General features: G+C 39.4%; 1 protein-coding gene across 1 annotated transcript in view; it reads left to right on the forward strand.

Moving 5' to 3' along the window:
* ALDH1L2 (aldehyde dehydrogenase 1 family member L2) overlaps positions 1-21,268 on the forward strand; it is a 59,359-nt gene that overhangs the window by 35,182 nt on the left and 2,909 nt on the right. The window contains exons 14-22 of the mRNA XM_021687697.1: positions 955-1,105; positions 3,510-3,580; positions 3,666-3,771; positions 11,316-11,403; positions 11,883-11,976; positions 14,208-14,307; positions 14,937-15,035; positions 17,327-17,492; positions 19,204-19,309. Coding sequence (XP_021543372.1) covers positions 955-1,105; positions 3,510-3,580; positions 3,666-3,771; positions 11,316-11,403; positions 11,883-11,976; positions 14,208-14,307; positions 14,937-15,035; positions 17,327-17,492; positions 19,204-19,309 — 981 coding nt within the window. The remainder of the gene's footprint in view (positions 1-954; positions 1,106-3,509; positions 3,581-3,665; positions 3,772-11,315; positions 11,404-11,882; positions 11,977-14,207; positions 14,308-14,936; positions 15,036-17,326; positions 17,493-19,203; positions 19,310-21,268) is intronic.

The following is a 21,268-nucleotide window of genomic DNA, read 5'->3' on the forward strand; positions in this document are numbered from 1 at the left end:
ATGCGGGGCTCGATCCCAGGACCCCGGGACCACGACCCGAGCCGAAGGCAGACACTCAACGACCGAGCCACCCAGGCGCCCCTCACCCCATGTATTTCTATCTTGTCCTTTTCAGTTGGTGCTGGAAACATTCCTGTACCAACCAGAAATCCTCATGTTCATGGATTCTTATAGGTTGCACTCTCTAACATCTCCCTGTATCTTCATGAACTGGCCACATTCCCACTGTTTTCTGTCATTGATCTCCTCGGACTACTGTGGCTCAATCACTGTTCTACTTCTTATGCATGTATGAGGCAAATGGTACAGGCTTCCCACACTTCTTTTTTGTAACTCTTGAAACAAATCATTTATGCGCCTGGGTGGCTCAGTCGTTCAGCGTCTGCCTCCGGCTCAGGTCATGATCCCAGGGTCCTGGGATCAAGCCCCACATCGGGCTCCCTGCTCGGTGAGCCTGCTTCTCCCTCTCCCACTCCCCCTGCTTGTGTTCCCTCTCTCGCTGTGTCTCTCTCTTTCAAAGAAATAAATAAAATCTTAAAAAAAAAACAACAAAAAAAACCCAAATCTTTTTTTTTTTTTTTTTAAGATTTTATTTATTCATTTGAGACACAGAGATACAGAGAGCATGAGCAGGGAGAGAGGCAGAGGGAGAGGGAGAAGCAGGCTCCCCGCTGAGCCAGGAGTCCGATGCGGGGCTCGATCCCAGGACCCTGGGATCATGACCTGAGCCGAAGGCAGACGCTTAACCATCTGAGCCACCAGGTGCCCCAAAAACCAAATCATTTATGAAATGATTTTTTTAATGCCTTCCCTGCTGGAGCATATTCTCTATGAGGACAAAGACCTCATCCATGTGTGTTCACCTCTGAATTCTCAGCCCTTAGGATGGTGCCCTATACCTAATAGGAGCTCCATCAATATTTGTTGAATGAATTTCTTTCCCTGACCATACAGACTTGCAGACCTACTGGAAGAGAACCAAGAAGAGTTGGCAACTATTGAAGCCCTTGATTCGGGTGCTGTCTACACCCTAGCTCTGAAGACTCACATCGGAATGTCTGTGCAAACATTCAGATACTTTGCTGGCTGGTGTGACAAAATTCAGGTAAGCACGGATGTTATTTGTCGCCATGGAGATCATTCCAACAGGAAGAGGGCCGAACATTTAGTCTTTATAAAGGCACTGTTTTAGAGCCATCTATTAGGTTTTCTCATCTCATCTTTATAAAAATCGTCTGTGGTAGATAGCTGTCATCCCTTACTGCAGGTAAGGAAAACAGAAGCTTGAGGACAGTGAAAGACTTGTATATGGTCACATTGTTAGTAAGTAAACCATAGAGCCTAGGATTTGAACTCAAGAATTTCTGAACTAAAGTCTGATGGTATTTTTTATACTTTAATGTCTCTAAAGGCATCTCATAGTCTTCTAGACACAGAGGGTGTCAGGGAGAGATGGAAAATTCAAATGCCTACAGAAGCCAGAGAGCTAACATACATGGTCTAAGTCAGCTGGGTATAAGAAAATAATTTTCTAAAGCATGGGTACAATAAATATTTCATTTCCCTTTTTACTATAAGAAAGTAAATAGTACATGTGTGATGGTAAGTGGCAACTACATTTGACTTCAGCATTGGGAATATAAAAGGTAAAGGTAAGGCTCATAACAAAGAGAAGCATGCATGCTGCTCATGGACTCATGATAACCACAGCAGTACCAGCCGTCTCAGCCACCCTCCCAGCAGTGAGAAGGAGGGAGTGGGGCCGGGAGAGAAAGACAAAAGAGCTTTAAAAAGCAATCCCACCCTCCCTTGTGCTTATATCTCCCACTGGCCTTCTCTGTCTGCTAAGGAGACTGGGAAACAATATTTTATTTGGGTGAGTTGCTGTTACCACTATTAATATAGAGTCAGAGAGACCTGGGTCCAAGGGTCAGCTTTGCCACTTACCAGCTAATGTTGTTAACGTTATTTTATCTCTCTAAACCTTACTTTCCTCATTCATACTCTGGTCACAATAATACAAACCCTGCAAGTTATGTAGTGAGGCTTAGCAACAAGTTTGCAACAGATGAGGGCTTGCACGTGAACATAGGTTTTATTATTCTTCAGTCACAAAGTCATCCATATGTAAGTATTTAGTAGTGGTGGTTCAGGTCCATCCTTTATCCTCAATTATGAAATCCAAAGAGCTCCAAAACCTGAATACTAATTGGTTTGAGTGCTTCAAACTCATTTGTTGCCAAAAGCTGATCTGAACCAACATGAATCTATTTATAATTTGTATTTCTATCACTTAGAGGGAATATTCATGTTTCACTAAATAAATATTCCAATAATCATATGTTTGATTATGAGGGGCTGCTCCAGACCCTACTGGGAGTCATAGATAATATAACATGAGGTATATGTGTTATGTTATGTTTTATAGTCCAACTAATTCTTAATCCCAAAACACACTTGGCCCCAAGGATTTCAGGTAAGAGCCGGACGCTTGTAATTAGTAACAGCAATACTCTCGTATGTGGCCAAACAAATGAATAGCTTCAGTTAAAGATTATTATTGTGAATTACTTGGGATTAAGTTTGGCTGCATGGAACAGAAATCCAAGTAGGAACTTTTTTTTTACCTCATTCTCAAGGAGCACAAGGCAAGTAGTCGGGTCTAGAGTATGACACTGTTTTCCTCTCTCACTATCAGACCATCTTTATACCTGTGACCTCTGCCCTCAAGACTGTGCCATGGTCTCAAGATAACCACTGTACTTATCAGCCATGTTAGGGACATTCTGAGCAGGAAGAAGGCAGAAGAGAGGGTGGGGGTTTATGACAAAAGAACATGCCTTATGCTTACATCTTCTGTTGACCATCCCTGTCTGCCCTGGAAACTGGAAAACAGAATTTTATCTGGGCACGTGGCTGATACCATTATTAATAATAGGGTTTCTGTTACTAAGGACAGATGGAAGAATGGATCCTGGGCAGGCAATTAACGTTCTCTGCCATGTCGAGAAGTTGGGGATGGAGGTTAACTAAATTAGAGTTATGTTTAGTATATAGGGGCACCTGGGTGGCTCAGTCGGTGGGGCATCTACCTTCAGCTCAGATCATGATCTCGGGGTCCCTGGGATGGAGTACCATAGCTGGCTTCCTGCTCAGCAGGGAGCCTGCTTCTCCCTCTCCCTCTGCCCCTTCCCCCCACCTCATGCTCTCTCTCTCTCTCTCAAACAAATAAATAAAATCTTAAAAAAAAAAAAGAACTATGTTTAGTATATAGAGATACATACATACATACATACATATAATTAGGCTTATTCTCCTGTGTCTTACTTCCCTCCAGAAAGAAATAGCAGCTCCTTTTTTCGGTGTGGATATATTTCTTATAAATTGAACACTGCCTTTTCATACCAGCTAAGAAAAATTAAGACAGGTGGACAGAAAATGGATTCCTTGAGATTAGATTTACTCATTTGAATTAGTAAAATAAGTATTAACCTTTTTTTACTATTTAGGGTTCTACCATTCCAATCAACCAGGCCCGTCCAAATCGCAATCTGACCTTCACCAAGAAGGAGCCACTTGGGTAAGACAAGGAGAGGGCCTTGGGTGACTGGTGTGAGTTGTGTTGGTTGGAGACAACTAAGGATAGCGTCTTTTTACTCCTGCAGTGTCTGCGCCATTATCATCCCCTGGAATTACCCACTGATGATGCTGGCATGGAAGAGCGCCGCGTGCTTGGCGGCAGGCAATACCCTAGTCCTCAAGCCAGCGCAGGTGAGATGCAAGGGGCCAGGGGCAGGATCTCCTTCTATCCTTTTCACTTGAAAACAGAGACATACATTTATAAACGTTACATCTTTAAACACAAACAGGCTTATATATTATGACATCTTTAAAGATATCATAGGCATCTTTTCATATTAAATCTTCATTTTTAATAGCTCCCTAATGCACCCCATAGATATCCCACAATTTAAATTTCCATGACAAGGGAAGCAAGCATAGGATACTCTGGTGAAATCCACTGAATTTCTACAAGCCAATTCAATTCTTGCGAAATGCCAAATGCCTGATAATTAGGTAATTATTTAGAGCAACGATGAGACATCAAAAGAAAAACTATTATATAGGCATTCAAATTTTAATTATTAAAAGTATTGTAGGGACGCCTGGGTGGCTCAGTTGGTTAAGCGACTGCCTTCGGCTCAGGTCATGATCCTGGAGTTCCGGGATTGAGTCCCGCATCAGGCTCCCTGCTCGGCAGGCAGTCTGCTTTTCCCTCTGACCCTCCCCCCTCTCATGCTCTCTCTCTCTATCTCATTCTCTCTCAAATAAATAAATAAAATCTTAAAAAAAAAAAAGTATTGTAAAGATAGGGAAGATGAGGGAAAAGGATGGAAAAGAATGTACGTAATTGTGGCAACTGTGTAAGAATATGTACATTTGGATAACAAGGAAATGATAATTAATAATAAAAAATAGTTCAAATGATAGAGTTCTCAAAAAAATCTTTTAATGCTACAGTAGCTTTTCAGGAAAAAGCATATGGTGGCCAACTTAATACCTGGCTGAACATTGACTGTATACAGTGAAGAGTAGTAGACATTCTGAGTTGCATATGTCATGGAGAAAACTTAGTCTCTATTCTAGAAGAGTTTATGTTACCTATCACCTCTCATTTATTTCTCCTTTCAGAATTTAAGAAATTACAGTTTCATTTGTTATTGCTACTTAGTCATACTGACCACAGACATCTTGTTTTACTTGTTAGGAACACTTTCATTTTAAAAAATAATTATACGTTAAAAAATTTCTAAATAGAAATGTACAGAGAGGTGGATGGTAAAAAAATCTCCCTCCTATTCTTAATTCCCCAGTCAGCCAATTTACCTCCCCAGGGGCAACTGATGTTATTAATTATTATTTATTAGTTTCTTAGGTATTCCAGAGATACTCTATGCATATACAAATATCTGTTTATGCAAAAAATTTATATATATGTAATATGCAATAAAAATACAATATGCAATAAAATTTATATATATATAATTTTTTTAACCCATTAAGAAATCACAAAGAGGGGAGAAGGGGATATTGGAAATTGCCAATCAACAGGTGTAAAGTTTCAATTATGCAAGATGAATAAGTTCTAGAGATCTGCTGTGTATCATTTTGCCTACAGTTTACAATAGTATATCATATACTTAAAATTTGTTAAGAGGGTAAATGTTGTGTTAAGTGTTCTTACCACAATACAATAGTAGCATTCTATACATACTTAGCAAAAGAAAAAAATCCTCCTTTTTATTAAACAATTTCCATTGTATAAATAAACAATATCCCATAATATTCCCTTGTATAGCTAAACCATATTTTATTTAACCAATCCCTAATTAATGGATATTTAGATTTTTCTGCCCTTTCGTTATTATAAACAATGCTACAGTTAATACCCTTATAAATATGGCATCACGCATATGTGTAAGTATATTTAAAGGAAATGTTTCTAATAGAATCACTTAGTTACAAGATACATGTATTTGTGGGACGCCTGGATGGCTCCGTCAGCTGGGAGTCTGTCTCTTGATTTCGGTTTAGGTCATGATCTCGGGGTCATGAGATTGAGCCCAACCATGGCTCCGCAATGAGCATGGAGCCTGCTTAAGATTCTCTCTCTCCCTCTTCCTCTCCCCACCTCCCTCACTCATGCCTGCTCTCTCTTTCTTTCTCTAAAAGGAAAAACAGGTGGGGGGACTCCTGGCTGGTACAGTTGGTTGGGCATTGACTCTTGGTTTCCGCTTAGGTCATGATCTCAGGGTGCTGAGATCGAGCCTCATATCGGGCTCTGCATTCCACGTGAGTCAGCTTGTCCTTCTCCCTCCCCTTTCCACCCTCCCTGGCCCGCCACCACCCCCACCCCCGCCCCACGTGCATGCGGTCTCTCACTCTCTCTCAAATAAATAAGTCTTAAATAAATAAATAAATAAGGAAAAAAGATACATGTATTTGTGTGATAGATATTGACAAATCCTTCCATGGAAATGGTGCCAATTCACCAGATTTCTCTAAGAGTGCTGTTTCCCCATTAAACAGCAGGAAGCCAGTAGGGTGAAGAGAAGAGGCAGATAATCTAGCCCCGGGGTGCTCAGTCCTGGCTGCACATTAGAATATCCTGGAGTTCTCATTTAAAAATACTGGTATCTCTTGGCAGAGATGCTGATGTAATGGGTCTAGGTCGGAGCCCAGGCACTGGTATTGCTTGAAAGCTTCACATTGGTTTCTAAGATACAGCCAGGGTTGAGAATCACTAAATGGCATCCAGTGAGAGTGCTAAACATTGAGGAACTCCAGTGATTATATATAATGTTCAAAAATTAGGAACACTTATTGAGGGCATACTAGTTGCCAGGCATCGATCAGTGACAAAGACACACACAGTTTCTGTCCCCATCTGCAATTTAAAACGAACAGTTTAGGGTGCCTAGGTGGCTCAGTCGGTTAAATATCTGACTTTGGCTCAGGTCATGATCCCAGGGTGCTGGGATCAAGTCCCACATTGGGCTCCCTGCTCAGCAGGGAGCCTGCTTCTCCCTCTGCCTCTGCCCCTCCCCCTTGCTCATGTGCTCACATGCTCTGTCTCTCTCTCTGTCAAATAAATAAAGAAAATATTTTAAAATAAATAAAAAATAAAACTGACAGTTTAATAATTGATGATACTTTTAATCCTGAAAATGAAAGACCCAAAGTTGCTATTGTTCTGTTGTAGATACCTTTTTATTGTATTGCATAATATTATGTGATGATGTATGCAACCATTTCCAGTATGAAGTCCCCATGTGAATGTCAGGACCGGATCAGGTGGCTCTTTCCCATGGCCTGGACTGGTCCAGGTCTGACATGGTTCTGATCACTTCATCAAACCTAATAATGACATTAGCAATGACCTACTCTTGCCCAGAACACTGCTAGATACTTTCCCATATATCATCTAAACCGGTAGTCCTGCTGGGAGAACTAAGTAACCAAATGGAAGAAAACCAACAGAAATGAAAAGGGAGGAGATAAAGATGAAACAATTTGTTGTATAGTATTTATTAGTGATATAAAAATCTTTTTTGTTCTTATTTGAAAAGAACTATCATTAATTCAGGGTAGTTAGTTTTTAAATGTTTTTCCTCATGATTTCATATCAAGGCATAATATACACTTCGTGCTAGGATCATCTTTAACAGTAGTTGATGTAAATCTATTGTGTCAGGTATCTCCTTGATAATTTCAAGTGTTTGAGGCCAATTTCTCATCAAGTCTAACGAGACTCCTGTTTTGTAAACCTCACACTGTTACTGCAGTGGACCTGTTACTAGAAGGCGGGAAAGTGTTAGCCCTGCCTTTTTCTTGTTGTTTGCTTGTGGTTTGCTCATTGCCTTGGTAGGATTATTTATTTATTTACTTACTTACTTACTTACTTACTTATTTTTTTTAAAGATTTTATTTATTCATTTGAGAGAGAGACAAGAAAGAACAAGCAGGGAGAGAGGCAGAGGGAGAGGGAGAAGCAGACTCCCTGCTGAGCAAGGAGCCTGATGTGGGACTCAATCCCAGGACCCTGGGATCATGACCTGAGCCGAAGGCAGATGCTTAACCATCTAAGCCACCCAGGCGCCCAGCCTTGGTAGTATTATTTATTATGCAGTTTCTATAGAGATTCTTTTTTCAGCCACTTGTCCATTTTATGAAGGCTGGGCTAGTTAAAGTAACAATATAGTCTGTGAATCCATGTAACCAGGCTTATAAACTTCAACACGTGGCAATATCCTGAAAGCAAATGAGCAAGTGAAGAAACCACTGTTGTTCCCTTGGCCTTGTGAGCTCCTGTTCTCTCCTAGGATATCCCTTTATGACCCATGACCATCTGCCCCTCATTCAGACAGAGTGAGAGCATCATTAGCCAGCCACATAATAAATGTCATGTTCGGCTTATTGTATATCTTTGTCAGTTAAAATATGCTCATAGAGGGCGCCTGGGTGGCTTAGTTGGTTAAGCGACTGCCTTCGGCTCAGGTCATGATCCTGGAGTCCCGGGATCGAGTCCCGCATTGGGCTCCCTGCTCAGCGGGGGGTCTGCTTCTCCCTCTGACCCTCTTCCCTCTTGTGCTGTCTCTCATTCTCTCTCTCAAATAAATAAATAAAATCTTTAAAAAAAAAATATGCTCATAGAAGTTCTACTATTCTCTTTTCACACCTCTGTGGAGCTTCTTGCACATTCCATTTATTGAGACCACACTAAAAAAGTGCTAATTTAAGACTTAATCAGCATTGGTTTTAACGCTGTGAAAATATAGCTTTCATTTTGCTTCTGAGTTATGCATTGCTGTAATAGATGTTTAAAATGAGATCGTATTATGCCATCTTTGTGTAAGAAGTGTGGGAAAATAAGAAGATGTGTATCTGTTCATCTGAGCAAAAGAAACGGGAAGGATACACTGTAGACTAATGAGGTTGATTATCTATAGGCCACAGGGAGACGGGATGGAAGGGATAGAGGGAAAGAGGGCAGAGAACAACACTTCTCTGAATGTACTTTTTGTATATTCCTCACTCTTGGAAGCATGTTTCCCATACTCAACAATGACAACAGACAAACAAACAAACAAAAATATAATCAACCCAGATGGGCAAAAACCCTAAAACCAAATACAAATAAAAACAAATTAAGCCGTATTTCAAATGAATAACATGATCCCATTGAAGGAAGTGAGGAAACATTAATCCAAGTAACTTTTGACAGACATTTGGATTATATGCTCTCAGACTAAGGCAAAAGTGCTGCAAATAAGTACTGGACTCTAGTTAGTAGGCTTTAGCTTAATAATTCTCAAATTGTTTTCTATACATTTTTGAATTGAGCAAATCAGTGAATGTTCTGTGGATATTGGAAGCCATGTTTCTCACTATTGGAGAAGATAGTTACAAACTTGAAAATGGGAAAAGAGTATTGAATGAACTCTGAGATACTGGATGGAGGTATTCAAAAACTCATGGGTTTTAATATATTTAGATGGCTGGATAAAGAAATGGGTATACGTATATGTGGGAATAGATGATAGGTAGGAAGACAGACAGACAGACAGATAGACATAGATGTACGTGTGTATAAGCACATGTATAACTATTCCCCAGCCCTGTCTCCTGAGAGCAGAAGCAACATTTCAATAGTGTCCAGATCTTGGTTTCTAAAACTCTGAAATTTTGTTACTCACAACCCTTTTGACACCAAATGTGTGGGGTTCCCTCCCCCATATCACCTATTCTCTAACTCTTTGGACACCAACTAGGTGTCCTACAATTCAAGTCAATTGTGACACTAACTAGCTGGAGCTTTAGTACAGACCCTACAGGTGAAGGGCTTCATCAGTCTCACAAGACTGCCTCCACTTCCGATGCTAATTGTGAGCCCTGGGCCTCCTGTACTTCTGACCAATGGCTGTAAATCAGGTGGGATTTGCTAGAATGGCTCACAGAACTCAGGAAAGTACTTTATTTACTATGACTCTATTATAAAGGATATTATAAAGGATACAAATCAACAGTCAGATGAAAAGGTACATAGGATGAGGTCTGGAAAGATCATGAGCACAGGAGCCCTGTCCCTTGGAGTTCAGGTGCACCACCCTCCCATCACATGAATGCGTTTGCCAAACCAGAAGCTCTCTGAACCCCATGGGCTAGGCGTACTTAAAGAAGTTTAATTACACAGGCAAGATTGATTAAATCATTGCTCTTGGTGATTGAACTCAAACTCCAGCCTCTCTCAATTCCCCAGGGTCAGGCTGAAAGTTCCAACCCTCTCATCATGGCTTGGTCTTTCTGGTGACCAGAGTCCATCCTGAAACTTCCTCAGAGCCCCCAGCTACCAGTCACATCATAAGTATACAAAAGACACTTTTCACACGAGAGATTGCAAGCGTCTTAGAAACCATGTGCCAGGAACCAAAGACCAAATATATATTTCCCATTATATCATAATTTTTAAATATCATTCTTCACTGAAAGAAATCTAGGTTCCTTGAAGAAAGGGCTGGAACAGGAAGAATACAAGATGTGCCTGGAACATCTTATTAAGGCAAAATGCATGTACATGCTCAAAGAATGATAGGGACATGTTAGAAAGACACAACAGCTATCCTAAAGGGGCTTCCATCAGCCAAATGGAACAATTGGAACATCAAAAGAAATAACAATAGTAAAACATTATAATCTATTGGATAAAGTAAGAACCCATGAGTTCACATGGGTTAATTAATTAATTAATTGAAGAGAAGGGAAAAAAAGCCAACTAAGATGTGTGGAAGGAATGATAGAAAATCACCATCTGGCAACCATCCTCATAACAATTGATTTAGGAAGAATCATCAATGTGTTCTAAAACTAGTGGTTGGAAGTTGGAGTAGTAACTGGATATTTAAATAGTCATGAAGTATCTTCCTACAAAATATTTATTAATTACAAAGTCTAAAAGAGTAACTCACTATGATGAAACCTGGCAACCCCCCTTTACCAAATGATCAAAGTTAATATTTGCAATATTGGGGCTACTTGATAGTATGTGTCTTCTTGAGAGGGTGCCCTGAGGACTCAGCATCACTCCTGTGGTGTTCTTGCCAAAGTTCTTGCATGTGAACAAGTGCACAACCGGAGTTAAGTCATGAGGAAACAACAGACAAATCCAGACGAAGGGACATTGTCCAAAATTACTAGTCTGCACTTATCAAAAATGTTAGTGTAATCAATGAAACATAAAAGAAAACTCAGAAACTCTCCCAGATTGAAGGAGATTACAGACATGGCAATGCAATGTATGATCTTGGATTTCCTTTTTCTATAATGCACATTATTGGGACAATTGGTGAAAACGGAATAAGGTCTGTAAATTAGGTTTTCTAATAAGTTGTTAATTTCCTGATTTTGATCATTGTATGTGGTTATGTACAAGAATTGTTTGTTTTTAGGAAATGCATCCAAAATTATTTACAAGTAAAGGGGCATGTCTATATCTTACTCTTACAGGGTACAGAAAAAATAAAGAGAAAAAGAGGATAAAGCAAATATAGTAAAATGTTAACATCTGAGAAATCTGGGTGATGGATATATAAGAATTCTTTGTACTATTTTTGCAACTTTGCTGTAAGTCTAAAATTATGTCCAAATAAAAGAAAAACTAAAACAAACTGTAGTATGACCAGAAAGGAAAAGCAGGGTACTGATCTAAAGGACAAGACAGGGTCTGAAGAAGGTAATTGTGGTCTGCTTTTCCTCAGGTCACACCCTTGACTGCTTTGAAGTTTGCTGAGCTCTCTATGAAAGCAGGCTTTCCAAAGGGGGTCATCAACATCATTCCAGGCTCAGGTAAGCCATCCATTGATTGTAAATAATGAATGGTACAGGAATAGCTGAGTGGCTATTTTCCCACTGAAATCTTGCCCTGACTTACAACTACAGTATATTAAAGCTAAATACAGTTCACCAAACAGTTAACTTAAGAATAAATGTATTTGCCGTGTGCTAAAAATCTTAAAGTAGAAATATAATGGTGGGTGAGTAGGGTGAGAGGAGCAGAAATTGTACAACATTGTAAAACTACCATCAGGTGGCCTGTTTCAGCTTTTTAAAATTACTTTGGAAGATGAAAAACCAAAGCTTACCCATTTTTTGGGAGGCTGACAATTGCATGCAGGACATTATCTAGACTTTTGTCAAGTTGTAATTAATACAGAAAATAAAAAACTTCAGAGAGTTTAGAAATCCACTTAAACGAATTCAAAGCCACTTGTACCATAAGGGCTTGAGTAATGTTTTAATTCATGTTTTATTCCCTAATTCTGCAGGTGGCCTAGCAGGGCAACGCCTTTCTGAACATCCTGATATCCGCAAACTTGGTTTCACTGGGTCCACTGCTATTGGCAAACAGATCATGAAGAGGTATTGGTTTTAGTGAGTTGGTATGCTACAGATCCTAGTAAACCAGGTTTTGGTTTTGCTTTGTGCTTTCATATACACAGTGTGTTTGGAGGGAGAAAACCCACATCCTATTTAGAAGAGAAATCTACTTATCACTGCTGGGTGTTGAACTATTTTCATATAATAAAATATTTCCAAAGCATAAAGCCCATAATCAGTAAAACCAGAGCCATATTGGAATTCTACCCCATTAGTAGCTGTGACAATCCAGCACAAAAAAAATTTTCTGTACTAAAACCGTGGCCCATATTGGTTTTGGAGCATAAGTAAGAAACCGAGACATAAATGACAAATATGAATTGTTTATAAAATGAATTCCTAAAAAGCAGTAACATTCATTTTTTTAAAAATTGCTGACAAGGGCGCCTGGGTGGCTCAGTTGGTTAAGCGACTGCCTTTGGCTCAGGTCATGATCCTGGAGTCCCGGGATCGAGTCCCGCATCGGGCTCCCTGCTCAGCAGGAAGTCTGCTTCTCCCTCTGACCCTCCCCCCTCTCATGCTCTCTCTATCTCATTCTGTCTCTCAAATAAATAAATAAAATCTTTAAAAATAAAAAAAATAAAATAAATAAAAATTAAAAAATTGCTGACAATCTAAATAGAGCTACCATATGATCCAGCAATTGCACTACTGGGTATTTACCCCAAAAATACAAAAGTAGGGATCCGAAAGGGTACGTGCACCCCGATGTTTATAGCAACAATGTCCACAATAGCCAAACTGTGGAAAGAGCCAAGATGTCCATCAACAGATGAATGGATAGAGAAGATGTGGTATATATATACAATGGAATATTATGCAGCCATCAAAAGGAATGAGATCTTGCCATTGGCAACAACGTGGTTGGAACTGGAGGGTATTATGTTGAGCGAAGTAAGTCAAACAGAGAAAGACATGTATCATATGATCTCACTGACATGAGGAATTCTTAATCGCAGGAAACAAACTGAGGGTTGCTGGAGTGGGGGGTGGGGTGGGAGGGATGGGGTGACTGGGTGATAGACACTGGGGAGGGTATGTGCTCTGGTAAGCGCTGTGAATTGTGCAAGACTGTTAATATATGTTAAGAAAAAAAAAAGAAGAAGAAGGTAGCAGGAGAGGAAGAATGAAGCGGGGGAAATCGGAGGGGTAAACGAACCATGAAGAGACGGTGGACTCTGAAAAACAAACTGAGGGTTCTAGACGCGAGGGGGTTGGGAGGATGGGTTAGCCTGGTGGTGGGTATTGAGGAGGGCACATTCTGCATGGAGCACTGGGTGTTATGCACAAACAATGAATCATGGAAACTACATCTAAAACTAATGATGTAATGTATGGGGATTAACATAAGAATAAAAAAATAAAAATAAAAATCTATGTATTTAAAAATAAAATAAAATAAAAGTGAATAAGAAGCAAAGAAAACATAAAAAAAAAAAATTGCTGACAATCTAAATGTCCAAAATAAGGCGGTGGTTAAAGTATGCCAGTGTGTGGAGTGCAATGAAATCATGTGCACGGAGAATTTTTAGTAACACTGAAAAATGTTGTTAAAAGGTAAATAGAAAAGTAGGGTATAAAGTTGTATATATTGGGTGATCCCAACCATGTTAAATAAAGCAAAGGCCATGGTTGGACACGGACCAGAAATAATCATGTCAAAATGGTAAAAACAATGGGCATCGAGACATGGAATAGAATTTTGTGATTTCTTTTTCTTCTTTATGAATTTTGTTTTTTTTTTTAATGTTTTCAATATCAGTACTTCTGTGAGTAAGGGAGAAATAAATAATATGCTTCTAAAAATTGATATTTTGTTTCCCCAATGCTCCAGGAATCTGGTTCAATGCTCCAGGAATCTTGTTAGAGGTTAAATTCCTCACCAGGCTTTTATGTAACCAAAATTCTTATACCTCAAGAATTCGAATTTACCCTAATTTACTCTAATTATTTGCCAACAGAATTTAAAAAAAAAAACACCTTTTTATTATGGAAAATTTCTAATATATATAGAGCACACAGAATAGTGTCATGAACTCCCATGTGTTCATCACCAGCCTTCAGCAACTACCACCATTCTACCACTCCTGTTTTGGTCTTTGAATACCTTTCTTAATATTTCTGAGGTTCGATTATGTTTTCCATGCTCAGTGGTAACTTATAGGTAAAAAGGTGAGACAGAGGATGCTCATTTCCCATTTATTTTCTTCTAGCTGTGCTGTGAGCAACTTGAAGAAAGTTTCCCTTGAACTTGGTGGCAAATCCCCACTTATAATATTCAATGACTGTGAGCTTGACAAGGCCGTGAGAATGGTAAGAGGGGGTCAAATCCCACCAAATAGGTGCCTGCTTCTAAAACGCATCTCATCTCCCTTTTTATCAGAAATCTCAACATGAGATTTGGTTTTGTCTGGTCATAAACAGAAACTGTTCTCTCGATGCTTAGATTTTGGGAATGCCCAAAGCACTTAATTTTAAAAATAATATCTTTATAATTTGGATCATTAAGGTGTTTTTAAAACTTGAGGGACAGGAGAATCTTTCTAAACATTCATGATTTACACAAACTGATGTCAAGATTTTAAAAGCAAAATTTGGTATACCAGTATTACATTTTGTATGTAATACAAAATGTATAGAACAATGCAGATTTTCTTACAACATAAAATTTGTCCTCAGTGGTGTGTCCTTATGGTTACCCACATTTTTTTAAAAGTGCTCCTGGACCAAAAAGGGTAAAAGAGAAACAAAATCCCTAAAAGCACGCTAGATCAAAATTCTAAGTATCTCTAAGCAATTCTCCTCACTAGCTAGGCCAAGGCATTGCGTTTTTCTATGATTTCTCTGTTTGTCTGCTGTCTTCCAATAACATCTAATTCTCGGTGTGTGTGATGTTATGACAATCCAAAGTACTGTTAATATTTTCTCTTCTGCTGCTGAAGGGCATGGGGGCAGTATTTTTCAACAAAGGAGAGAATTGCATTGCAGCTGGACGGTTGTTTGTAGAAGAATCCATCCATGATGAATTTGTGACAAGAGTGGTAAGACATCTTCATATTTGCTCTAGGAGTTGTATAGAAACTGCTTTTACCTGAAAAGGACTTCTGACATTATTGATGAATTTTTAGGTGTCATATTAGTACTATGATATATATATATTTATAAATATTTATATATTTGTATGTATTTATATTTTAAACAACATAGTCCTTATCTTTTAGAGCTACTTTCTGACATATTTACAGAGGACATTATAAAATGTCTAGGCTTTGCTTCAAAATAACCCAGGAGGAGGGGCACCTGGGTGGCTCAGTCATTAAGCGTCTGCCTTCGGCTCAGGTCATGATCCCAGGGTCCTGGGATCAAATCCCGCATCGGGCTCCCTGCTCCACAGGAAGCCTGCTTCTCCCTCTCCCACTCCCCCTGCTTGTGTTCCCTCTCTTGCTGTGTCTCTCTCTGTCAAATAAATAAATAAAATCTTTAAAAAAAATAAAAATAAAAAATAAATAACCCAGGAGGGGAGGAAGTAAGCAGGGGAATAAATTTGCCATGAGTTGGTAATTGTTGAAGCTGGGTGATGAGTATATGGCATTTCATTATATCATCTACTTTTATAGGTATTCATAATTTTTCATAGTAAAAATATATAGGTCTCTATATATTAAAAAAAAAAAACCTTAAGAGCTTTTATTACCTATACCTTGCTCTGCATTTATAGCAAATTATATCCTTGACACTTGTGGGAGATACACTCCTAGATTTTTGTAAATTCCTGACTTGACTAAGAGATATACAACTAGATCCTTGCAAATCCTCAATACACAGTTAGTAGGACAGAATATCATTTCCTCCACTAACATAGATAGATATATAGATGATTGATAGATAGATAGATAATAGATAGATAGATAGATAGATAGATATGCATACACACACATGCATACTCACCCCCTATAGATTGGTCATGATTCTATAAACATGAGACCAAAAGCCATTTATAGAACTATTAATGGGGTGCCTGGGTGGCTCAGTCGTTAAGCGTCTGCCTCCGGCTCAGGTCATGATCCCAGGGTCCTGGGATCGAGCCCCGCATCGGGCTCCCTGCTCCGCGGGAAGCCTGCTTCTCCCTCTCTCACTCCCCCTGCTTTTGTTCCCTCTCTCGCTGTGTCTCTCTCTGTCAAATAAATAAATAAAATCTTTAAAAAATTTTAAAAAAAAGAACTATTAAGATGAATTCTGTGGCTAAAATAAACTATAATAAACTATGGCATTATTACGGTAACACTAATCACGGATTTGTTTATATTTGAAAAACCAGCACCCAGCTTCTTTTTTTCAGAGTCAGTCCCCCACTCCCCATTCCCAAGAAGCAAAGGCATTCTTTCTTTGTGAGAATGGAAAACACGGGAGACATATGGAGGGGCAGATGGTGGGCGGTGGCTACCTCCTGAACATCCCTCTAATTCAATTTTGTGCTTCAGTAAAATACAAGTTACAGGCTTTCACAACTTCAATGTGTGGACATTTCAAATGCTGAGACCAGAAATGTCAAGAGTCGACCTTATCAGTCCATCAGTAAACATGTCTTGCACAGATGCAATTGGTATTCATTCACTCATTCAGCAGCTATTTCTTGAGCACTTACTGAGGGATTCTTGCCTGGCCCAAATTCAAATTCATGGGCCTCCTGGGTCATGGTAACTCTCATTCTTTCTTCTTATTAGAATTGGACTTAGCATTAGAAAATGCACAAGTAGATTAAGGTAAGTGAGGTGCACAGGGACCATCACAGAGAGATGTCAGTGATGAACATTGCACAATAAAGATGGCTTTTCATCAGAACATTCTAGCAATTCCTCTGGTATGGCTATGCCATGAACATTTCACAAGGGCAGGCTGCTACATCTGGGGAGAGAAAAAAATAACCATGGGGCCATTTTAGAAATTCTTCTGCCCTGAAGAGCACAAGAGTGCTGTATTAACAAAAATTCCAGAACATCAGGTTTGCTGTATTAATGGATTAACACTCAGGATAATTTGAATGTAACATTGTAGCTTACGGTCTGTTAGAACTCAGTGGTTAACAGGGGGCTTTCAAGTCAGGAAGACTCTACTGTCTTTAGTGGTTGTCACTAAACCTGTCGAAGCCTCAGTTTCTCCATCTGTAAGATGGAAATAATAAATACCCACCTCCAGTGCTTCTGTGAAGATTAAAAGACAACACATCTCTTGACAGCTTAGTAAGACACCCACCACACGGTAGAAGCTAGCCGAGGGTATCCATTACTATTATTAATAGTCAATTGTGTTTTGTGAACCGGGTGACAAACAGGTGGAAGAAATTAAAAAGATGAAAATTGGTGATCCGCTTGACAGATCTACCGATCATGGGCCCCAAAATCATCAGGCCCATCTGGAAAAGCTTCTGCAATACTGTGAAGCTGGAGTTAAAGAGGGGGCCACCTTGGTGTATGGGGGAAGACAAGTGCACAGGCCAGGTAAGATCACCTCCACAGCCCGACACTGGCTTCTGAAGGTGGAATGGATGGTAACGGTTTTCACTGCAGTTCCATCTTGCCTCAAAAGTAAAGAGTAGCATTTATGTTATGATCACAGGAATTCTTTTCTGGATACTGCTTGGCCACTTATACGCTGGGGTACCTTGGACATGACAATTTGTCTGAGCCTCAGTTTCCTCCTGTATAACGTGGGATGAGATGTGTGCACCCTGCTTTACAAGGCTGTGGAAATCAAATCACAAAATGGATGTGACAGGCCCTTGGTGGTCCGGTAAACAGGTGTAATGGACAACTATGTCATTCTGGTGCTGGTGACCTTGATTCCTGGAGCTGTGAGATTTAATCTTAGCTAGGGTAGCCTGGGAAGGATTTATTCCTATTGTCTAAAGCCGTACCTGTCACTGAAATACGGAAATGGCTACATGTCATGATACCCCAAAGGAGAAAAAGACAAACAACAACTTCAAAACCCCATTTTTCACTGCTCTAGGGGGATTGTGCTCTAACACCTTACTCTGAAAATTGATAATTAGAAGGGGAAACTTTAACACATAGCTGTGTTTCTTATATGAACTGAATTTCTGGGTAAACTGAGTAGCTGATAAAGGAGACTTTTTTTAACAGAAAAATTTCTGCTAATTAATGTAGAAAAAATGATGGAATAGAAAAATCACCACTCTGTACCCCTAATTGAATGAAATGGTTGATTTAGGCAGTTATCATCAAGGGAGGCTAAAGTGATCGGGAGAGAGGTTGATGGGGAGCTGAGAATGTGCAATGAGACCGCCAAGATCGCTTGCCGGTCTCAAGGAGAAAAACAGTTTTTCGACAGAGAAGGGGAGTTGTCACCGCTTGGAACCACACTGGTCAGCCTAAGCAACAGAAAAGCAGGGACAGCTGGGTATGATGTGTTCCTCAAGGGATGCAAGGTGTAACACATGGCATATCTCTGCAGTAGTCTCGCCAAAAATGTTTAACCTGAATCCAACTGTGTCTTGAGGTCAAACTTCCCATTTACGAAAAATAAAGGGGATAGAGGAACACATTGAATGTCATCCCAAGGAAACAAAGACAAATCTAAATGCAACGTACTCTGCAGGACAACTGACACAGTCTGTTTCACAAGTCAGCGGCATGAAAAATTAGGGGTGAAATGTTCTAGATGAAAGGACCCTTAAGAGATCTAACAAGTGAATGCAATGTGTAGAATTTATTGGAAGCCTGAACCAATGAAATCAATTGAGGAAAAAATGGAAATATAAGTCATGAAGAAGGAATTAGGACTAATTTTGTTAGATGTGATAACATACCGTGGTAGGTAAGAAAATGCCTTATTTTTTACAGATTTGTACTGAAATACGTGGAGGTGAAAGTTATAACCTTTGGAATTTGCTTTCAATTATTTCAGCAAGGAAAAAAATGAATCAAATATAGCAAAATATGAGTAGATATTTATTTTTCGATTCATGATACTACTTTCTATTCTTTGACATATGTTTCAAATTTTTGTGATAAATAGCTAAAAAAACAAGAACCTAGGAATGCTAATGCCAAATAAGAAAAGGAAAGTCTGCTTGGTTTTATTGACCCAGAAGGGAAGGAAAAAAAATTATGATGTAATTAAATGAGAGAACTATTAATTAAAAATTAATTACCCTATAATTGATGATCTTTTCTGTTTTTCAAATAGGCTTTTTTATGGAACCAACTGTTTTCACAGATGTGGAAGACCACATGTATCTTGCCAAAGAGGAATCATTTGGTCCTATTATGGTCATTTCTAAGTTCCAAAACGGGTATGTTCTTCAGGTACAATTTAACAGGTTTTGACTAGATAAGTGTTTTTTTCTTCTGCCATTGTGCTCTATACAGACCATAAAAATCAATGAACATGTAATGCTCAATTATATAACAATAATTGACTTCAATAATTAGAAGAGAGGGCTAACCAATGTAGATTGTTATATATTTTTGCTTCTTAGCTTAAATCAATGGCTGACAGTATGGAATTATAGCTGACTAAATTTAGTTTTTGTATAACCAACACTTGAAATGTCTCTCAAACAAGATAAATAACTAAGAATAACAAATAAGTGTTTTCACATTTACATTCCTAGGGAAGGCAGCATCTGTGAAATGTGATTTTCCCAAGAAAAGAGTGTTGCCTTTATAGGGGATTATGCCCCCGAAAGCCTAATACTCAACTTTTTATAAAATGCCCACAATCACCATATAATCAACTATCCATGATGGTTCATTATAGTGCAGGCAACTTCCAAAGTATTTAGCATATCAGAGAGTGTCGTATGGTAACTGAGCTCATACAAGAATATTTAATACAATGGACTCTCATGGTATACTGGGCAAAATTCTTCAGAATTCTGGTTTGAATTTTCCTTCAACCAATGAGAACGTGGAAAAAGCCAGAACACAGAGTTCAGAGGACTTCTTGGTCTTTGATAGACATATTGTAAGACATATGTGGGGACACTAAGCTATAGTGAGCAACTTTTGACACACTGATCCAAGGATGCCCTATTAACCTTCTTTTCCTCATGAAGTCCCCCCATAGGATAGTCTTTGTGTTAACCATGCAGATTTTATTTTTTTAGAAGATTTTATTTATTTATTTGAGAGAGAAAGAGAACACAAGCAGGGAGGAGGGGCAGAGGGAGAGGGAGCAGACCCCCCCCACCCCCGAACAGGGAGCCTGATGCAGGGCTCGATCCCAGGACCCTGGGATCACAACCTGAGCCAGAAGCAGAAGCTTAACTGACTAACCACCCAGGGTCCCCAAACATGCAGATTTTAGAAGCCAGGTTTGGGGGATATCAACCAAGATAAGTCACAGTTCCTGTCTTTGAGGAATTTACCGGCTAATAAGGGAGACAGACGAGGAGATGGGCAATTAACCACAGAGGGCCAAAGGCAGCCAAAGGCAGTGGGTAGAGTCTGCCCAGCATTCTGCCGCTGCACCTGATTATCTCTATGGGCTTGGGCCGGTCCGAGCCTTGGTTTTTTTATTTGTGAAATTGGGTGATTAATAGCATCTATCCTTTTGTGTCATTCTAAGGATTAAATAAGTCATGTTTGCTAACAGTGCTGTTGCCATTGCTATGCTTGTTATTCTCCTAGAAGTCGGCAAGGTGTCCTATGAAGCTGTGTGATCTCGGTAGTCCCCAATAAGTAATGGCATAAAGCCATCTTTCTACCTTAGGCTAGTCAATAAATATTTGGGTCTCTAGCATGTGCAGTGCATCAAGAAGCGTGAGAGTTTTAGCAGAGCCTCAATTCAATCTAGGTTCAGTTCCAAATTTCTTGTGCGAGCTTCAAATTGTGTATAGTCAGGATTACTCTGGAAAATCCCTTCAGAGGCCACCACGTTGAAGCCTGTGCTGTCTCTCAAAAAAAAAAAAAAATTCAGCACGATTAATTTTTCCTCCCGTTTGGGGACAGATCCTGTTTCTTTGCCAGAGCGCCAGATGAAATACTTGGCTTGCATTCCCTGGCCATGCTGTAGAGCATTCATGCAGTTTTAAACATTAGGATGACACTCATAAAGATGAGATACTCTTACCATGACAGACACATTGGAACTGGACCCAACCGAGAGATGAACAGGGTCACGTCTCCACTTACTTGCGAGTGCAAACATACTGAGTCAAAAGGCAGGGAAATCATGATTGAAGGGATAATTTGTATTTCCTTTTATTGAATTGTATTAATTGAATTCACTCTCATGGGATGATCTAACA

Source organism: Neomonachus schauinslandi, chromosome 5 (genome assembly GCF_002201575.2).
Source record: "Neomonachus schauinslandi chromosome 5, ASM220157v2, whole genome shotgun sequence".
In the NCBI taxonomy this organism is placed as follows: domain Eukaryota; kingdom Metazoa; phylum Chordata; class Mammalia; order Carnivora; family Phocidae; genus Neomonachus; species Neomonachus schauinslandi.